The sequence below is a fragment of the Strix aluco genome, chromosome 5 (genome assembly GCF_031877795.1).
Source record: "Strix aluco isolate bStrAlu1 chromosome 5, bStrAlu1.hap1, whole genome shotgun sequence".
Taxonomy (NCBI): Eukaryota; Metazoa; Chordata; class Aves; order Strigiformes; family Strigidae; genus Strix; species Strix aluco.
This window is the reverse complement of record NC_133935.1, coordinates 37,769,139-37,791,374: the sequence shown is the minus strand read 5'-3', so window position 1 is coordinate 37,791,374 and position 22,236 is coordinate 37,769,139. Positions and strand designations below refer to the sequence as shown.

General features: G+C 42.1%; 1 protein-coding gene across 1 annotated transcript in view; it reads left to right on the top strand.

Annotated features, from left to right (window-relative positions):
- The window catches only part of CRADD (CARD and death domain containing adaptor protein), an 82,081-nt gene extending 60,078 nt beyond the window's left edge, over window positions 1–22,003 (top strand). The window contains exon 3 of the mRNA XM_074827063.1: window positions 21,559–22,003. Within this exon, the coding sequence (XP_074683164.1) occupies window positions 21,559–21,854 (296 nt within the window). The 3' untranslated portion in view covers window positions 21,855–22,003. The remainder of the gene's footprint in view (window positions 1–21,558) is intronic.
- Window positions 22,004–22,236: the final 233 nt, after the last annotated feature.

Here is a 22,236-nt window from a genome sequence, read left to right as displayed (position 1 = left end):
ACTAGACCAGCCACTTTCACTTTCCTTTTTAAGGGCTATTTTAAAAATGTTTCACTTCCTGGCTTCCCTCCATTTGACCTGTGGTGTAATGTTTGGACTAGAAATGCTTCTGGGGAAACATTAAATCCAAACAAACTCCCTTCCACCCTGTTTTTCATGAAACCTTTCTTGGATGGTCACTAATGCTCTATTTTTTTTTCCATTACATTCTCTATTAAACATAGACACACACTAGGGATCTCCTGATTAGTAATTTCCCCAAACTAAAGCAATTTAAAATGCTATTTTGTTTGCTGTATTTTGGAAGACAATTAGAAACACTATGGTACTTACTTGTTTGGTTTGTTTTATTTTTCTTTGCTTTGGGGTTTTGGGGATTTTAGGGGGGATTTTTTTTAATTTTTTTGCTTCTTTTTTCCTGAGGATGGGCTGGGAGAAGTGAGGAACTGGAAACCCTGGAAATCCTTGGCAGTAAAATAAAAATAATTTTTTCCCCTTGGTAGTATGTCTGGAAATGAGGAGAGATGAGTTGTTAAAGAGTTGGTCCATTATACTCTGATTTATGGAAACTTTTGGGAATTACAATGCCTTCAGTTGTACCTAGGGACATACAAGTTCCTTCTTTCACAGCATGCTGATGTGTTAGGTCTTCCCGAAGCCATACAGACCATGCAGATGTGACGCAGGCAAGCTCTGGGAGCATTCTGAAGAGAGATCTTTCCTTTTTGCAGGGAGTGTGGCAGAAGCAGAAGCAGAATGAAATATTCAGAAGTTCACTCTTAGGAATGTAATAAGTGGGTTCTCCTTGGCTGAATCTCCTCTAGATATGTCCCAGTAAAGAAAGAAATTAAGGTCAGAAACGGAAGGGAAGAGGGGACCAAATGTTCAGGGTAGAATTGATGTGAAGTTTTGCTGTGGCAGTGGTCTGTCTGAACCTTTGCTGAAGCCTGACTTCCCAAGAAGTTGCAGTATTTCTCTATCTTGCTTCATCCATGCTTTAATTATTTTATTTCAAGTCTTGTAAAATCATCAGCTCGCAATGCAATAAAATCTCTACTTGCTTTGTTTATGTCTAGCACTTATATATATATCTTCCTCCGCATGCCCCACACCTGGGATAACATGACAAGGGAACTCCTTCTCATGTCTTCACAGACTGCCTTTGTTTCAGGGTCTTTAAATCAAATAATTTACTTTGTATCCTATTGTTGGATAAAATATGTATTTCATATGCTGCTTTGGTAGCTCAAGTATCTTGTGAGACTTACATTCTTCCTGCTGGAGTGTTTTTTCAAAAATATCTGGTTTGAGTTGATGAATCTGAGAACTATAATCTGTATTTTTATTATAAGCTTCTTGGCACTGATATGTAATAAATTTGCTTCGTTACCCCATCCAAGAGAAATACTGCTAAGTTGAGGGTCATGAATGTTTCATATCAATATCCTGTCTTTAATAAACCCTGGTCACTTCTGCAAAAAATCTGTCTGCTTTCTGTTTTGGGATATTCAGGAAGAAAAATATGGAAAAATGAAATATTTTAATCTGGGACTTCCTTCCTTTTCACTGCCTCTGTCTCCTTTGTCTTCCTGGTAGATATCTCCAGAATGTGCTAACTCGTCCAGGCTGCAGCGGAGCCCAGGAGCCGGAACGGAGTTGGTCCATCCATACTTCTTGTGGCTCACTTTCCAAAACATTCTGACCTCTAGCATTTTAAAGCTTCTGCCCTCTGAATCCTAAATTATTTGTATATAAGAACTTCCCCCCCAGACAAATATTTTCTCCCCGTGGCAGTGGCAAGCAAAAGGCGGTGTGAGACCAGTAGGCTTGTGGAATAGTGGAATAAACCAAGAAAACCTAAGCGATGGGAACCGTGCGCTGTGCCTGGCATGTGGCACATGGCTGGGATTCACGGGCACTGCTGGTTTTAGTAGTAAGAAGGCTTTCTCGAAGTAACATTGCCTGGTCCTTGTACTCTGCCAGTGTCCCCATCTTCCCAACAGGTCAGTATCTACGCTGGCAGCTTTTTCTGATTTTCTTCAATTACTTTGCCTATTTGAGATAAACAGACAACCTTAGGGGTGAGCTGATGATTTTGTGAGGGAGTCATCTAAAGTGAAAAAAAGCATATGAAATAAGAATAAATTAAGACCTTATGTTTTTATTCTGATTAGAGTTTCAGGAGATGATCTGTGAGGCCCCTGTTGGTACAGAAACCTGGTATGGGGGAAGATTAAACCACGTCATTAGGTATAACACCACCTATTATCTACAAAAAGCTCAAGCTATGTTCTCATAACAAATGAAAGCTATGGCATAGTAGTTTCCCAAGTGAGCTGTGATACCGAGATTTCAGTTTACTTTGGAAGATGCTACCGGGATGTAATTCCACAGGTGGGTTTTCTGGGCTGTTATAACTTGCCCAAACACACTTCAATTAGTCCAGTTACTGGAATTCCCTGGAGGAAAGCAGTCTTCAGAGGAATGAAAACCACAGCGTACCGGCACAAATAGTTTTCCCATCTGTTGCATAATAGGATGACTTGTTTGGTTATTCCATGGTTGGTCCTTTCCATGCTGAAAGAAGTATTTGGAAGCAAAAGTCCAGACTGCGTTCAATGGCCTGATATTTTTGAAGTCAGGTTCTGAAATGAGGGAAGAAACCAAAGTAAGGGAGGCTTAGGGAATTTTCTAATCATCTCATCCCCTCCAGCATGACGGGGATGTGTATGTGGAAGACAGGAAGCATGATTTTGCAATTACGGCATATGACGGATACTCCAGAAATCCTGAGCTTTTAGCTCTGCCACAGATCTGTCTAACATTCCCCCCTCTCTTTGCCACAGGCGATATTAAAATCAGCCTGGGAAGACCCTGGAGCCTTGTGAGGAAGGACCCATCTTGTCTTTCCTGTCTGATGTTGCAGAATATCAGGACACATCAGCTCTGCAACACACCTAGATTTCCTCCCACAAACCAGAGCAGGGTGGATCTAGATTCAGGCCATCATGTGGGTAGGGGTGCAGGACACTTTATATGCAGTGTAAATAAAGAGATAATGAGTTAGCATTGCTCCAGACAGAAAATGTCTACAGTGTGCATAAACTATCCTTTGTTTTGGGAAACTGGACTGACACCAAATATTAAAACCTTTGGCCTGAAGCTCTGGACTTTATTGCTCTTTGTTCGATTTGCTTTTCAGCTCACAAAACAATACTTTCCCACTCTAAATACATCTTATCACACCAAAAACGCGCGGTGCTGTTGCAGTTGCCATGACAGACACTGCTCTTAATGAGACATTGCATGTGGAAAGCAGCAATTCCACACAGCACAGCTCAAGGCTCACTGAAGCTGGAAAGAACAGCTGGCTTGGCTGATGCATGCTCCGTGATACTGAATTTGGGCTGACACCATAAAATCTGACCCATCGGCTCTTTATCACTGCTGTAGGGTTGCTGTGTTCCAGCTGCAGTTGCTGGATCAACAGTTGCCTGTGGTCTGCTGAGAAGTTGCGTGTGTTTGTGTGTGCGGTTGGGGTGTTTCTTCCACTCCTATTTCAAGTTGCAAGCAGACTCAGAGTCACAGAGAAAAAGAGGATGATGGTTGTTTGTCCCCAGAATCCGTCATGTTTCCAAGAGCTGTTATTTGTGTTGGTTTGCATGGAACTTACTTGTGCCAGTGATGGTCACTGGATTTTCACTTATTTCATGTTTTGTAGATAGTTGTTGAGTTTTAGGAGGCCAGCGCCCTGCTGCTGGGTCAGGGCAGCATTGAGTTACATCTTGGTGTGCCGATGAGCCCTGACACGCTGTCGGAAGGAGGGATACCCAAAGGAAGGCATGCTGCCTTGTGGTCGCAGCATGCTCTTGGAGACTCTTCTGGAAAGGACCTGGTCAGTTAACAGCCAAGCCTTATAGGAGGTTCCTGGCCAAAAATAAATGAAAAAAAAAAAAGCTGCCAAAGGAATAAACTAAATCAGTATGTGTTTCTGTCACTGTCTTTTCTGGCACAGTCCTGCCTTATGAACTTGCTATCACAAATGAGGTTTGGGCTTGTTCCTGTGTCACAGGCATTTTTTTTTTCATGGGAGATATGGTATAGCCAGAGCAATGGGTTGCCTTCTGCACCTGGTGGTGCAGGCTTTGCTCTGAACTGTGTGAATTTCTAGCTGGGAATTTGGATTTTCGTAGTAGCCTCAAAAAACCCCCACTCAAATTAACCACCAGTTAAAGCAGGAAGATTGTTGTAGGTAGTTAATTAAAAATTGTGTAATGTTAATTACATAGTCTGGCTAGACGCATGCTCCTGTAATACATAAAATAATAGTTTGAAAGAGGGAATTGGAGAGACGGCTATTTTTGCATTGGTAAAGAGAGCAGCAGTCTTTATTTTTGAAAACAGCCGGGGGCTGGTTTGGCAGCAAAATCTTAACCCAGCAGCCATCGGGCTTTGCCATCTGCTCAGACAAAGTACGGCTTAAACAAGGTTGACTCTTGAGCAGAAACAGAGACAGCGTGCGATGTATACACGCACTCTGTTCTCATCAGTGACTGTAGGGTCCCAAACCTGCTCAGACCCCTGCCCATCAATGTTATTGGAATATCAGTAGCCTTTTTCTCTTTTACTGGCCACTCTGGTCTCTGCTGCTCTCTCTGTGCATGGGAAGGCTGTCCTGGCTCTTGGGCGCTCTGGTCCTCTCCTCGCTCACCAGTGCTTTCCTCTCTCCTTCCCGAATATGTGGAGGCAGTGGGGTTTAACACCGTAAGCGTGCAAAGCCAACTGGCAGGAGGAAAGCATCACAAGCTGTGCATCCACACTGGGCTGTGGGGTTTGATTTATACAGCTGAAACCCTCAAAAGCGGTTTGCAAAGATAGAATTCAAGAGAAAAATTCAAGCTAACCTCTTGCCACACTTAAGGCTGGGATCTGTGCTAAATGAAACAGAGGTACCAGCTCCCCGCTACCTTCCACACCAAATGCTAGTATTAACTGGACACTTATTTAGGACATTTTAAATAAAAAAATGGCTCCTGAACCTCACTGGAAAAAAAAAAAAAAAAACAGAAAAAAATTCTGTCTTGGTGGAAAATTTTTGTGTTTTTTTTTCCAGCAGAAGCTGAGGAAATCATTATTCTCCCTGTCACTCTCCTTCCTGCTTGAAAAGGGCAGGGAAGGAGAGAAAAATCTGAAAGGGAAGAAAAATAAAAAACCCCAAATTCATTATTTGAAAGTAGGAGGGGATTTTTGTTGCAGAAAAACTTGCAACATACCTTTGACACAGTGAAGGTCACCTGTCCAGGGGGAAAGCTGTACGCCTGCCCGGTGTGGGTTAGGATACAGATGAGATGCCTTTCTGTGATGGAGGGACACGGTGGTAGCAGGCTGCACCAGCTCCAGGGTCCTCCAGTAGCCACAGCACAAGGCAGGGAAGAGAAGAGAGATGGAGAAAATGGCAGATGGTGGGAATAGACTAAGTCAGTGCTAAGAGTGGGCGACCAGAAGGAATCCACTGTGAAGTGTCTGGGAAAATCTATCACTTTGCATAAATGCAGACATCAGAATTTGACTCAAGGGTGTTCTTTTTTCCAGATTAAACCAAATGCCTTGAATTCCATGTGAAGGCAGTATAGACGTGAGGTGCAGACGTTGGAGGATGCTTTGGTAAGCAGTGACAGTGGATCAGCTGTGGTCTTGGTGTAGCTTTTGAGTTTTCAAGAAATGGTCATGACAGCACCTGCATGCACAGAGCACAGATAGGAGATATTTTCAGATACTTTCGTGAGTTACCTGTGGTCATTGGATGCCTGAAAACAGAACAGGGTAAAACTTCACTGTCTCCATCTTAAATGCATGAGAGCTCCTCTGTGCAGAGCTTTCCTACCTCTGCAGGTCAGAAGCTTCAGGAGGATGCACTCTGTACAGAGCTGTGAGGTCAGAGCCCCAGCCTTGTCCCAAACATACGTGTGGGATTTGTCTCCATAACATTTCAGCCTTCCTGGCTCCAATAGCTACTGACCCCCTTGGTTGTCTGCTCCCTTTGGTTATCAGTACCTCAGCGGATTTCCAAATTCCAGTATGCTTAATTCCATACTTGAAATTATTTGAGACAATTTATTATTTACATTTCTGGGACCTGGTAAATAAGCTACTCTGATTAAGACTGCAGAGGTGTAGTAGGGCTTCATCAGCAGCTGAAGATGGGCACCTTTCAAAGCAGTGGTCATGACTAGGAAATCCAGCATGGATCTGCAGCTGGACTTTTGGCTCCTCTGGTGCTTTTCCTCTTTTACCTGTGTAGGCTCAACTCTTTGGAGTTCTTTGAACATAATCATGGCAGTCTCTGTGTACATAAATTAATACATGCAAAGCCTTTTTCACAACCCGTGCCTGAGATTACAAACTCTCTGGCACAGTGTCTCTTCTCCGTACATGTTTGTATTTAACACAACGAGGCCAGTCTCATGGGGAGTTTCCAGACAGTACAGTGTGGAAGCCATAAAATACAGTAGTTCGGATATAAGAAAGGCTAGGAGACTGTTGGTTCAGAGTTCCTGGAAAGCCTGAGATGGTGTACAAATGAGGTAATATCTAAAACATCTTCAAATATGTTTCTAAAGCAAATGTTGCACAATTAAATTAAGGCTTCAGAGGAATAAAAGTAGAAGAAGATTTGTTTTTCTGTTGAACAGGACAAGTGTGTCATATTTAATGACTTCTGTAGAAAAACGTGGACTTCAAAATTAAAGCCACAGCTCTGTTGTCAGTCTAACAAATTATATCGGATTGGGACATACAGAGCTGTAGACCATTGCATAAAACCCGAGGAGTTCTCACCATCTCTTTCTAGTAGAGTTTTGTCTTTTCCTACACTTTCTCTTTTGGTCTAATATGTGTATTCATGCAATAATTATATTTTTTCTCAGGGTCAGAGACCGATGAGCACCAGAGCTGTGCTGCAGATTGCTTCAGCTGTCTCCTGCTGTCCCCGCATGTAGCTCTGATCTTATTTGATAGATATTCTCAAGCTGTGTTTCTTAATGAAGCTGTCTTTAAAATAGCAATCCGTGGGTTTACAGAGCTACAAATTTTTTACAGTTGTGTATCATCTGAGACAATTTTATATGTTGTTTGAAACTACTCCATTAAGCTTATGTTCAGCTGATCCAAACACACTTCTGTTCCCTGTAAAAGGTGTGCTCCTGCTGCACTTACAGACAAAGCGTCTGGTTGACTGAGTTTCTCTACTTGCATGTGGAAATAATTGCATGACACAATGAACAGTATTAAAAATTGCTTCTGCTTTCCTTGCTTGGTTTACAGAAGGGGTCTTTTGAGTCTGTTTGAGAAATGCTTTGGACCTGGGTTGTTTAAAAAGGACTAGTGGATTCTTGTGGTGATCCAGGGATTCTTGCCCTAAGTCTCACAATCTGCCTGCACAGAGCTAACTAAAAACATTGAGACTCTTCACAGTTTTCAGCTTGACTGTCCCCATTCACTTGGGAATTTTTGGAAGTGAAAGCCTCCATAAATCTTTAAATTCCAGGATGCCTCGAGCAAGGTCTTTTCGTAGGGTGCCTAAAGTTCTCAAATTATTCAAATACAGCAAAGTATCACTAAATAATGTCTAGTAAATAATGTGTCTCGAAAAGCCTGAGTCATAGCGATACCTTCATGTTCTTGTCAACTTCTTTTGAGTAGACAAGAAGCCCTCGTTTTCAGTCTAAAAAATTGAATAAAGATATTTAAATAGGTCAGTCTTGTGGCTTTAGGATGCAACTCATAGGCTAACAGACTTAGATAAAGCTGGAATCTCCCAAAATGAGGGTGAAACAAAGCATTGCAGCCAATTTTCATCCGTCTTCTGCACTTGAACTTGTAAACTTGGACATGAACCCTCCGTGCCTGTCATTAGCATATTTACACACACTAAAGTGCAAGTGGAAGGTCAGGTTAGGTAGCTGGGCACTGTTTGTGTGGTTTGTACACAGCAAAGTTGGGTTTGCATGCGCTGATGTGGTATGGTGCATTTCCACAAATGGAAGTTTGATGCCACTTTCACAGAATGTGTTAACCTTGAATTGCCAGATCATTTTGCTCTTCTCTGAGGAGCTTACACACAAAATTAGGTAACACGTTGAATGTGAAGCTCAAAATACTTAGCCCTGTCTAACACTAAAATCAATTAGAAGGTTAATGAAGTCAACCAACACATAGCAGTTACATCTGAAGAAGGAAGGAAGAGAAAGATGTTGATGTTTACAGTTCTGGCACTAAAATTTCCAGCGTTATAAAAGAAACCCCTGATCTCTTTTTTTCTGAGTTTGTAGAACTAAAAAGATGTTTGCTTAAGAAAAAAAAAATAATCCTTTTTTAAGATTGCCTTTCCATTGTTACCTCTGGGAGGTAGCTGTGATGTCAGGAACAGTTGTTGAGGAAATAACAGCCCTTCTTTCTTGTTCGTAGCAGGATTTCAGATTTGGCTCCCCCAGGGATGCGAACGTCGTTTGTATTTCTGCATCTCTGGGACAAAACAGATTTGTCTAGTTGTTTGTTTTGCCTTTTGTTTTTGTTTCAGTCTTACTTAGGTTAGGCATAGCTGTGTAAAAATCCCAAACCAAGTAAAACAAATCTTTTATGGTCTGTCTGATCTTCCAGTCTTTTCATTTCTGATGTTAAAACATTTTTATTTCTGATTCACTATGTACAAAAGCCAAAATGACTGAAATTTCAATTCTGGATCAAATCTGGCAGCTAGTAGACTACAAAATTATGAGGGAAAACATTGTTCTGTATGCATGAGACATGAAAATTAATTGTTTAAGCAAAAGATTTTTTCAGATGTTTAGGTTTTGCTTATGAATTGTCCCACTAGAATCAGCATAAATCTTCTACAAATACCATAATAATCCAGATGCTTGCTAATAACTTGTTTGATTTTGAACTTGCCTCAGTTGCTTTGGCAAAATACTATTACTGAGTAAAAGAGTAATTGGGTCCCCAGCCTTCATGTGCGTGGCAGCAGCTGTGAGTCACCTCATTACTTTCAGTACTGCCTTGGGATCTCTAATGACTGCAGCTGGTCAGCGTGCCGTGTCACTCGGTACAAGCCATGCCACAGGGCAGCCACGAGCCACGCCGGTGAGCACATTGCAGGGGATGTTAGGTCAGTGCTGACTCAGAGGGGAAAGGAGAATTCACCAAACCCGTGGTGTAGTGTAAAGTGCTCTGTGAATTAGGACCTCTGTTTTATGAAATGACTTCACCCACGCTCCCATTTCCATCCTTCTTCTCACAGGATGGTGTGACAGTTCGCTAACCTGAATTTGTGGAAATGAAATCAAAAGGGGGATGAATTTGACTTGCAGATATCTTAGATTTGCAGTCTTAGGACTTTCATATTTTTTTACTAAGATTTTGAAAATGTATGTGTGTGTGTGTGTATATATGTTTAAACACACAAATATATTCTTAAATTTGCTTTACAGATAATTAAAAGTCCTGTGACTGTGACCTTCTAAAATTACTGCCCTATTGGTCAGCTAAAATTGCTTTTGGACTGTACCGATCTGTCAAACCAGCCATGAGATTCCAAAATGATTTCTTTCAGATCATCAAGTGACTTGGCACTTGAGAGGGCTAGTTGTGGTGCTAAGCCTCTCACTAGTCTGGCTGCTCGTGGCTTGGATGGGCACACGCTTCGCTGAGTAGAAAACTGGCTGGATGGCCGGGCCCAAAGAGTTGTGGTGAACGGAGTTAAATCTGGTTGGCGGCCGGTCACGAGTGTTGTCCCCCAGGGCTCGGGTTTGGGGCCACTCCTGTTTAACATCTTTATTGATGATCTAGACGAGGGGATTGAGTGCACCCTCAGTAAGTTTGCAGATGACACCAAGTTGGGTGGGAGTGTTGATCTGCTCGAGGGTAGGGAGGCTCTGCAGAGAGATCTGGACAGGCTGGAGCAATGGGCTAAGGCCAACTGTAGGAGTTTCAATAAGGCCAAATGCTGGGTTCTGCAATTCTGCCACAACAACCCCCAGCAGCGCTACAGGCTTGGGGAGGAGTGGCTGGAGAGCTGCCAGTCAGAGAGGGACCTGGGGGTGTTGATTGACAGCCGGCTGAACATGAGCCAGCAGTGTGCCCAGGTGGCCAAGAAGGCCAATGGCATCCTGGCTTATATCAGAAATAACGTGGCCAGCAGGGACAGGGAAGTGATCTTACCCCTGTACTCGGCACTGGTGAGGCCGCACCTCGATGACTGTGTTCAGTTTTGGGCCCCTCACTACAAAAAGGACATTGAATTACTCGAGCGTGTCCAAAGAAGGGCAACGAAGGTGGTGAAGGGTCTGGAGCACATGTCGTACGAGGAGCGGCTGAGGGAACTGGGGTTGTTTAGTCTGGAGAAGAGGAGGCTGAGAGGAGACCTCATCGCCCTCTACAACTACCTGAAAGGAGGTTACAGAGAGATGGGGATGAGTCTCTTCAACCAAGTAACAAGCAACAGGACAAGAGGTAATGGCCTCAAGTTGTGCCAGGGAAGGTTTAGACTGGATATTAGGAAGCATTTCTTTACAGAACGGGTTGTTAGGCATTGGAATGGGCTGCCCAGGGCAGTGGTGGAGTCCCCATCCCTGGAGGTGTTTAAGACTAGGGTTGGACTAGATGATCTTCAAGGTCTTTTCCAACCTTGATGATTCTGTGATTCTGTGAAATAGAGAGAAGCAGGTGGATGCCACCTGAAGCTCAGTTTCCCAACACCTATGAAAAGCCCTGCCTCCTGACTTGGCCTGTTGAATTGCACTTGGCAAGCCAGGCATAGTGACTGGCTGTAGCTGAGCAGTGTATTTTAGTACCAGTACCTGTTTTTTCCTGTGGATTTTGAAATGTCGAATAGTCATAAGCCTTTAAGGCACTGACACAAGAAAAGGAGGAAAAAAAGAAAGCAGGAGGGGTCTAAGTCCATATTGCTTACAGAATTCTGTGAAGACTTTTACAGCTGAGCAAAATGTCTGTAAAGAGACACTATCCTAACCCATTGCATTTTGTTTACTTGCTTTGAATGGGTGTAAATGATTAAATAAAGTGCCAAGCAGTGGAGGATTCAGCATAATGATAGTACTGTTTTAGCTTGCTCTGCATGGCTTGTTCTATTAATATATGTTTGTGGTCAGGAAGGAATGCAGTCTCACTTTGCTAAAATCTGAAACTCGGTAAAGAGTAGTATGTGCAGTATTAATTTTGGTTTGACACCTGCCAGGCAAAGATCCTTACCAGCCAAAGGCATTCTTCTCAACCGAGCTCCATCTGTTGCACAGATCTTCGGTTCTGATATTTCTAACTATCTGAGCCAAAGCAAAATGAAGAGCCAACTTGAAGAAAAAAAATCTCTAGGAGCAATAAACAGTTTTATCAAGGCTAAATATAATGGCTTGTTGTCATACTTGGTTTAAGCCCTGTAAGGGAAGCATGTACGATTTGTTGTGTTATATAACAAAACAATCCTTCATACTGGCAGTATGATTTTTGTTGTTGCGTGAAAGGAACAACAATAGCTAAAGTCCAAGCACATGATTTCACTGTTGAAATGCTGCAGCTTTTAGAAAGATTTCTTGGTAGGAAAGTTGCTAGTGAAAAATTTACTCACTTACTGTTCTCGGCAGATAAAAAGCCCAAGGAGTCTGCCATGGTTCTTGCATGCAAGGGAGCAGCAAGATTAAGGCTTACCTCAGCTCTTTGAAAGACAACTCAGGCTATTTGAAGTAAGTATTCAAATAGTGTCTGTCCAAAGAAGTTAACTTCCAATCACCTGACAAAAGTTGTGTGATGAGTTTGTCACCTAGTTGACAAAATAATAAATTGCTCCAGTTTTGCACTTAGAGTGGATGAATTACTCTGTCAGAGCTGCCTGGGCCACCAGGTAAACATTTGCCTCCTATGAAACCATGAGAAGTCTACTGCAAATATGAATGTGCTTTATGATTGTCATGACTTCGTACAACCATCCACTGATTGTAAATTATTCTTTGTGATAGCTTGGAGAAGAAACTTGACTGAGGGAAATGATGGCTCTGTGTGCTTCAGACCAATAATTAATGGTTGAAAGTGCCATGAGTATTATCAAACTCAACTGAATTCACTAAGAACTGCAGAGCATTCAGAAGTATATAGAAATCCACCCACGTACTTCAGAATTTGATTTTTCCAGCATTATTTTTAGAGTTGACTCTTGGTGTGACTGCCTGCATGTAAACCAGAGACTCTCGTCTTTGCTCTGTCAGGCTATTAGGTAGCTTTGTCCTGTCTAACAACTAGTTGCACCTGGCTTCCAAAAAATGGTCACATGTCTTCTTTCCATATAGCTTTTCAAATCATATTTGTTCATTTGGGAAAAGGATCTTTGGCCGAGGTCTGAATGCTCGGTTTAAGCAGTTCTTCCAAATAATACCTAAAAGCTCAGGTGTTCCTCAGAACCTCCTAACTGAGTACGTATTTCTCTTTACCTTAGTGTAATGCTGCATGCTGAACCTGTTCATGCATTTATCACTGCAAGGATGCCTTCGCTAGCTGTGGCTTCAGTGCTGATGCATATAGCTTATTTACATGTAACAATATAGAAACTCATAGGAAATACCAAGCAAATTTTACTTCCACTTCAGTGTCTACAGCAGCATCAAATGCTGCTAAAAATAAAAAAGTATAAAAATACAGTATGTTTAAGTCCAATCCTGTCTGTAATAGGGTAATTCTGCTTGAAAAGAGAGCAGATATTATAGTATGTTGTGTTTGTGTTTTCTTTGCATAGGTATTCTTTTCCTTGCATGCATCTGCAGTCACCATTTTATTTATTATGTTAATTATTTGATTTCATGGTATGCAACAGCAGAGAAATACTAGGTGGGATTGTAATTAATTTTTTGCATGGGAAACAGAATAACATGCACACTATTAACTGCTGAAACTTCCTCCCTGCTCTTCCCTATGGCTTGAAATGGGTGGAAACTTAAGATAGCATGAATTTGTTTAGGGACTTCTCAGTCAATCTGTTTAACATGGATTAATACTGAAGGCCATCAGTATAGCAGAGATCTGTGGAGGTACAAAATCTGTAAAACAGATTTTAAAAAGTTCAGGAAAACTGCGTAGCTACTGGAACTGAATAGTGGGAATACAATTTAAAACTTTTGTTGTAAAATCTGAATATTTATGTTTCAGGTTTTAGCAGTCTGCTGCCACATCCACAGCTACTAGGCAGTCATTAGCAAGTGATAAAGAATACACGAATTAGCTGCTGGTATTGAGCCAAAATAGAAACATCTGCATTCTTGAATTGCCTTGTAGATTTACAAAGTTTTATGCTGTCTTTTCTTCCTACCCTAATACCCAAAATGTTTTTAATGTCACAAAGCGTGATGCTTCATAGCTCACACAGGAGAAGGGATTGCCAACGAATGAAGATATATGTACTTTTTAATTACACCAGTAATGCAGAGTCCCAGCAAGCTTTTGTCAGGAAAGAGCTGAATTTGGTGCCATGGGTGGTTTCTGATTCGCTTGAGGGAGACTGTTTAAAGTTGCCATAGATTTGATTATCACAGGATCATGGCCACAATTTATTCTGTACATTGGCTGTCATAATATTTTATTTAAAATAAGACAGAGAACTTCCTGTCTTTTAATATAAGTCATAAAAGACAGCACAATGTGGAAGAATGCAACCAATCTTAAAAATTTATTTCATATATACTTTCATTTTGATTGGTGCCTTTCATATTTTAATTATGAGACATGGAAATGTAAATTACCATGATAGAAGTACGCTTATGAGTGTTTTATAATCACTAATTGACAGAGGTTGCTTTTATTCATGCACATTCTATATCTTAATGACTGTTTGCGTTCACCAGATCAGAAGTTATCAGGCGACAGAAACTTTACAGCCCTGCATTTGTGAAGCATAACTGCAACATATACTCAGATGAACATAAAATTCTCAGTTAGATTTTTTTTACTGTAACATGGTCAGTTGAAAAAAATATGCCGCTTTCTAAACCTTTGTTTTAGGTGTTCTTTTAATGTGCTTATGGTACAGATTCCATTCTGTAGTTTAGTCTGTGTATTTAACTGACCAAGATTTGAGTTTGATTGCATTATAGAAGATACTGTTTATTCTTCGGAAGGTAACTGGGCCTGTTGTTCCTACAAAGGTGCAGGTTTTCCGTCACCAGGATTTCCCCATGCTGAGTCAGCTCTATGGAAGGAGGAAGCAGGAGTTCCCAAGCAGAGAAGAGAGATCAGTGCACACTTGGCAGTCATTGTTAAATGGTATCCTCTGATAGCCTCAAATGGGATGAAGGAGGTGGGCATCTCTTTGGTAGTGAGCAGAAGCCTACAGAGGCAACCAGTGCAGATGAGTGGAACAGCTGCCACAGGCTTCCACCTCACAGCTACCCATGTAACTCACCACTTGCGTTTGGCAGGAGAGGCAGAGAAACAGCTATGCACGTGCTAAAAGCAGAAGGCTATACATCTTATTCAAGTTATTTTAATCTTGTTCTGTAAATTATTTTAATCTGAGTGTATTAACTTTATATATGGAAAGATAGCTATAATGGGGTCAGCTATCTGTCTTCAAATAGTACAGGATTTACAGTAATTTTTCTTGCTCCTTGGTCAAACACTATTTGAAATGCACTGATACCAAGAGGTGACCTGCTGGTTTTGAATAGACTTTGGATGAGCTGCGTAATCTGTGCTGTTTGCAGATGTATAGAAAAGATATGTATATGGTGATACATAGAAGAGAAATATTTTTCCTTGTTCCCTGGAGCATGATTATTTGGAGCTGTTGCAAAACACTACTGTTCCCTTCCCAGCCTTTGAATCAGTCTGACGTTTAATTAGCAACAACAACAAGAAAAAAAACAACACCCAAATTATATAGTAGAGGTTGGTTTCTGGATGGTCTGTTCTACTTTTTTCACTGATCAGCGATTTGAACTTGTTTCTTGTGTTTAAACAGGTCTAAATCAGGCCCTTCTAAAGTTCACACAACAAAATAACCTTATTACAATGCTTCATGATCATTTGTAACTTGCACAGGAGGGAGTAAGTACTGCATTCTCCATGCGGGCCTGCCAAGTGTCATATATCCAGCGTGATACTTTCCCATCTGGCACTCCAGGCATTCCTTGCTGCAGGTTGGCTTAGAGCTCATGAATTTGGATGTGCTGTAGGAAGACGGCAGGCATTTGCCTGCAGTTCTTCCTGTTAGGACAGGGTTGGAAGAGAACAGCTGAACAAGAAAGCAGAAGAGCAGCTGTACAAATGGAGGCACACTGTCACCTCCCATCCCATTTTCTAACTAATCGAACCAAGCCACCCCCTGCAGTTGCCCAGCACCTTCTGTTTATTCCGCCTTTCTCACAAGGACCTCCACTATGATCTGGTCTTTGACCTCAGTGATCTACAGCACCCACTGGGATCCCTCAAAACACTTATTCTCTGCTTTCACTTTCATCCAGCATCTCTGGTGGCTCAAGGGGGGGCTGCAGCTCTCAGAAGTCTCTGATCTCTCTATTAGTGGGAGTGTTGCATACTTGCCTTCTAGTTCAGATTCTGCCACGCCACCTCACTGCTCTTGAAAGCCTGCCCCAACCTGATCCACCAAGTGTTGTTCTGCTTCATGACCCACTTCTATTGTTCTGCTCAGGCCAAGGGGATTTCACTGTAAAGCAAATATACCTGGATATGTGCAAGTTGTTTGCTATTGTGACAGTCATTAAATAATTTCTGGAACATAACACAGCTGTCAAAACACACAGCACACAGTCTGGCAACCATGACCATGCCCATTCAGTACGCGCTGCTGGGTCTGTGCCTCAGGCTAGTTAACAAGTGCACTGCACTCTAATGGGCCTGAAAGGAAGCAGAGCCTGGCACTAGATTCTTTATTATATATGTTTCCCTTTAGCTGAAGTGCCCCGAATGTCACTGGCTGCTGGCACATTAGCCATGATGGTTCTGTGGAGCTTCAAAGCCCCTTTAGCATAATTTCCTGCAGTAACCAAGGCTGTGTGCTCCTCTGCTGCAGGTTGTTGTGTGTTTGCATCTACCCCTAGTAGCTTCTGAACCTGGCCTGCCTAGCTGCTGTTGTGGAGAGGAGCAGTTTCATGAGTGCCTTGGGAATCGGTAAGCAGCTGGAGGAGAGAAGTCCTGAAGCACAAGTCAGCTGTAGGACTCACACCTGGGGGAAACAAGGCTTATTTGGTTTGCTGCTTATGGAACTGCTTGATCTAACTTTAGCACTTCTCAGGGAAGAACTGTACTCCAGATGCCAGGAAGGACAATTAAAGAGGACTCTGAAATGCTTGCTTTGAACTCTTCAGAAATTATGAGCAGGATCTGGTAAGAGGATCAAGTAAACAACAGTTACTGACTTGAGTCCAGATCACTGAAGGACTCTTGTACACCTATCAGTAGGAGATGCTGAGGCCAGATGCCTGCCTAAGCAATTACCCCTTTTTACAGTCCCATTCCAGCTATGCAGGATCTGAAGCCTGGAATCACCTACCTGTTTCTGATGTGATTATATAAAAATTAGAGTATTTGCCTAGCATTGTTTCTGCCAAGGGCTCTTGCATTCAGTTTTGCTCTGTTTCAGCATACCACTTGATTCCCAGGAGAGTTTTCTCTCCGCCAGGCTCCATTCTAGAGACGAGGAAGCATTCTTGACCCTTCCCAGGGAACTCTGTATTTTTTGCTGGAATGATTTATCAGAAGAATGGGAATGAAGAGGAGCATGACTGTGCACCTCAGCATTAGGATGTGTAGCTCAGAGAGATCTGGATTCCCATCTCCTCTTCCAGGGCTGCTTCTGTCTTTTTATCCAATGAGTATACACATGGTCATTTAAAAGGATAAAATAAAGAGGCAGGGCTGGAAGCAGAGACCAGTCCCCAGAACATCCTTCCTCAAAGGACAGCTTTATTCGATAGTTATTAGATAAGAGATGGGTCATTGTATCCCTGGCTCCCAAACTGTCTCCTGAACTGCCTGTGGAGTTGTCCTTGCAGGATTAGACAGCAGCTGACTGAGACTTTTTCAGCACTTTGGATTCAGGTGCATCATTTCCATCAAAGTCCCTTTTACAGAGCGAAGAGCAAAAGCCAAAAGGTTGTTTTTGTGTTGCATCATGTAAAAATGTATTGACTGCGTAAGGGAGAAGGCTCCCTGAAACTCCAACAGATGCTTTTGGTCATGCACAGAGAAGTCACACTTACATGGAGAGGGGTCCTTCAGACAAAACTGTAAGGCATTTCGGGCTGCCGTCAGTTCTGAGGAATCAGCTGGGTACTTTGCAGATCACCCAAAAATGCCTACGCACTTTTTACTGCTGTGTCCTGTGTTGAAGCCAAGCTCACTTGCTCCCCACTGCTTTCCAGGAACATGGAGGGTGGGAGGTCAGTTCATCAATGTCGATAAAGATTTTCCCATGGTACAAGGCAGCCTAAGAGATGATCTCGGCTTTTTTCATCACCTAGAGATGGTGATGAGAAAGCAAAACCCAAAAGAAAGTATTTCAGTGATTCAAAGCCCATTTTCACTGGACTTTATCTTGCATCCTCCCACTTGCGCCAAGCGGGACAGAGCTGGGGTGAGTTTATTTTCCATCCCCCTGATTGTTGCAACATCTTCTTGGAGTCTCCTACTTAAAGCTGGAGAGGTCCTGAAGAAAAATAAATGCAAAAGTGGCAACCAGCTGCCTTTGCCCCATATATAGCTTTGGTATCTGGCTTACTCTGTTTTGTCTGGTACGTATCTGTGATACTGTCTATTTATATCCAGTTCTGTTTCCTGTCCACACTCTCCAGCACTGTCATATCTCCTGGTCTGTGCAGTGGTCTGGAAGCACACATGTACACGCAGGCCAGAAATTGTCAACATCTCCCATTTTTTTTAACTAGTATGGCTAGAAGAGAGACTTGGGGTGGATGAACTTCCTTGACCAGTGAGAGCTGTAGACAGGGAGAAGCGCGTTCCCCCGTGCTGCAGCTTTGAATAGAAGGAGCTGTGTGTCTTTCTCTGGGTTGGTTTCAGCTCCAAAACCAGGGTAGGAAGCATCCTCTCCACCTTCAGCCCAGAGAAAGGGGATTTTCCCAAGCACTGTGCCAGCAAGCTGGCTGGCAGTCCCAGAAGAGCAGCTCTGTACCAGCCTGGCTCACTCCCCAGCACAAAAGATGTCGGCTCCCCATTCCTCGTGGCTTCAGTGCAAGCAGCGAGACTTTAGCCTCTAAACCTCTGCAGCACGTGGCCCTGGCGCTTTGCGCCGTAGACTGTGTCAACAGCTGGACATGGTGTTTCACTCGGTGTGCTCCCTGGAGGTGATGGCACCACAAATTGGGTTCTCTGGGGAAACCCTCGACACCCTCCAGTGGTGCCCCAAGCCCCGCTTCTTCCTGTTTCTAACTACAGTCCTCGTTTTGCGAAGCTGAAGCATATATCTAACATAAGCACGTACACCTCCACATCAGGTTGACCTAAAGCAAGAAGAGCTTCACATCTTTTGCAAAATTGAGGTCTCAGTATCCTAAACGTACCTTTCAAATGCAACGGCAGGATCTGCATAATTGAAACTTTTGCTCTAAGCTCGTTACCTCCTTCAGGCAGTTCCTGACAAATGGAGATTATAACTGAGGGTCTGTAGTAAACATAACTGAAAAAAGGCCTCTTTAATGTTTTCACAGTGTGTTCAAAGCAGCTTGGGTGCTGAGCACAGCAAACTCATTTCCCTTTTACCTGAAATGCCATTATGTTTATTAAATTGAGTGGCATTAATCCTAGAACATACCTAGGTCTTTTTGTGATTTTGCATTTGTCATAACTAAAAGATCTCACTACATATTTCTCTGTACCTCTAAATAATATTGCCCATCATGTAATATTTGTCTCAGGTTTTCCTCAGTGACTTTGTATCAGAGCTGAAAAAGAGCTATCACAGAAAATAAAGTGGGACTAAAATAACAGTCCTTTGTATTAAATTTAACATTTGGCTTCTGTCCCAGAATCTTCCACATCCATATTAGAATCAGATGGTAGCGTAAGATGAAAAGATTTCCTGGATGGGTTTTATTCTTATTCTTATTAAAGGGCTGATAACAGGCTAAAGGCAAGATACTTGTTGTAGTAAAAAAATCTGCCTAATATCAAAGGCTGGATGGACAAGCTGACATGTATTATTGTTAGGCCTCCCTGCTTGATCACATTTCAGCATCATAAAATAATTCTGCTAGTGAACACAAGGTATAAAAATTCCAGCATGAGAGCAAAAAGCCCAGGCTGGCAGGTAGCGCTCCTTTGGGCACACTGCTTTATGCTTAGTGGCTGACCATAAGACAATACAAAAAGTAGTGTTGACAACAGCACGGTGTAGCTATATTTATTTTAAATTTTAGTTATTCTCAAGTATTTGCATTCGTGAGAGGCACTCCCTTGGCCTGACTTACCTGTGGAGCTGATATCCGACGTGATGTGACAGTGTAGAGCAGCCCCATCAATATTGCTCAGCCTTCTTCAGGAGCTGTGCATCCTCAGCCCAGTCCCTGAACCAGCCACTTGCCTCAGGTTCGGTTCCTTTGGCAATCTGAAGACAAAAAGATCAAAGGGACCTAAACACTCTTCAGAAAGCAATTTTCCCTTTACTCAAAGCAGCTTTGTATAGTACTTATGTATGATTGGGCTAAAATTGTACAAACGTTTGTAGGCTCTGGGTAATCTATGCAAAAACAATTACTTTTGATAAAATGAAGGAGTGGTGCTTTCTAGTGTTGCTGTTCTGCTGGAGTGGAGCCTGTGAGCATGATATTGGAGCTATAAATTAGATTTTACAAAGCAGCTCTTCTGCAGGGAGTCTGCTGCTTCAGACCGACAGGCTATAATTAGCATTTTCTTGGGGATATTTTTGCTCTGTTTTGACACAGTATCTTCAGCAACAAAAGTAGAGCAGCAATTGCAGGCTGCATTGACCCTTCATTTCAGTTTGTGATCGCAAAGGGTATCAAAAAGCAAATATGCTTTATAGATATCTTAAATTTATAATAAGCTGCTTTTCTAAATGCACTTTTTTAAAGCAACTGGTATGTGGTTTGAATGTACAGGCAGAGAATCATTTCACCAGCACTGACTGTTTACAGTGTCAACGTCAACATCTGAGCTTATACCCAGCAGACCTTTTACAGTCAATGGAGAGAAATGTTGGTGTTTAGAGGAGTAATTCATCTGATTATTTTAGACATCTTCTTTCCAGCGAGCTAGATTGTATTCTAGAAGAGCCTATTTCTCTCCTTAGCAATAATTAATCCTAGTATAATTAGTTCAGGAGGGGCTATCTGTGGTTAGGTGAGATGGATTGCATGCAGCATGTTTCTGAATAGCACTGTATTCTCACTCTGCTATTAACGCTGTTTGTATTAATGTTTTTTTTTTTTTTGTCTTCAAAATTATCAGATTATCATAGGGAATACACAGAGATCATTTGTGTTTGTAAGAAATACTTGGTTCCATCCCTAAGAGGTTTTTACCACTGATAGTTACAGCTACCTTAATGCTTCCTGTGAAAACTGTTTTGGTAGTTGTATTGATCCTGTCCTCCATACCTCAGGTTCAATGCTATACATCTTCTCAGATGAAGAGTGCATTCTGGGGCATGTTGAATACTTTGGCAATACTGAGGGATATAGGGCAGGAATCTCAGAGAATGTATGACTTCCTTTCACTCTCCTGAAAACAGCTTCAAGGAGGCCGGATGAATGGGTCTGTAGCACGTATGTGCCTGTTTTCAGGAGTGTTACTACAACTAGGATAAGGAATAAGGAAGCATAATTTGTACTGGGGAACAGTGTTGAAGCACGCATTACTTGGGTTCACCTGAACCATGCTTATGCGTTCATTTAAATAGAAGAAAAGCCCCCAGAGCTGATCTCCTCAAGAAGAGTTTGCCGTATGACAGGGCACAAAGGGTAAGTAGCGTCTTAGGAGACAGAAGAATTTCCTGTGATCAGCCCTCAGCTGTACTAGTACTAGTAATACCTAGTAACTGAGGAATCAAGATTATTTCTGAACTGTATAAATAAAATCAGAATAGAAGTAATAAGTTATTATTGGTCCCATATTTGTCGTTTGTCACTATATCATACTGGTGGAAGCAGATTGATTTTCAGAGGGTGATGGCTGCTGGAAACATGTCCTTGAGAACCTTTCTTGTTCACTACCCCATACTCTATAATTACTGTTGGAAGTCTTTGCTTTGTAGTAGAATCCAGTATCTGGTTTATTGACACCCAGAAACTCAAGGCTCCCTAGTATGGTCCACTGAGCATTAGTTTTCCTCTAATTAATCTTCTGGTTGATTATGTAATCAGTTTCTCTAGGTGAGTATGTATTCTATTTATCAATTAATTCTTTCACCTCAACTTTGTTTATTCCCTCCTTTGTCAGGGTCTTACGTTAATATTTGCAGCATTGCCTAGTGACATGTGAAAACATTTTCTTTTCCTTTTTTTACAGATATAACTGAAATTGCACCATGTATTTTGAAGACTTCACCAACAGATCAGCAGCTGAACAAGCTTGCAAGAAGACTGGGACCCGAATGGGAGCATATAGTTCTGTGCTTGGGTTTGTCCCATACTGACATCTATCGATGTAAAGTCAATCACCCTCACAACTTGCAGTCACAGATAGTAGCTGCATTTGTCCTGTGGAGACAGCGTTTGGGGAAAAAAGCAACAATCCAAAGTCTACAAGCCAGTCTGATGGCAGAAGAAGTGGATCCTTCTGTGATACACTACATGCTTGAATGAAGCCTTGCTGTTGATTGGGAGCTATCAAGTACTTCATTAAATTAAATAAAAAGGTTTCACTGAAATGTATGTTGAAGATCTGACGCATCAAACTGGAAAAAAATGAGGTTGGGAGCTGTGGTTTTATTAAACATTCCAGTTTTCTGTGACATCTTGTGACTTGTAATTCTTTTCATGCCAGATTAATTTTTAGCAGGCATTAAAAAATGCATCACTCTTTCCTGTTTGCTTTTGTACTATTCCAGTGGGGATATAGGGTGACACTTAAAGTCCTTGCAAGCAGGAGGCCCTGCAGTGAGTTCAGCAAGGTGTCTGGTTTCATTGCGGGAGCAACACTTGGTTTAACCTATTTTCTGGACTGTGTAGGAGCCTTTATTACTGC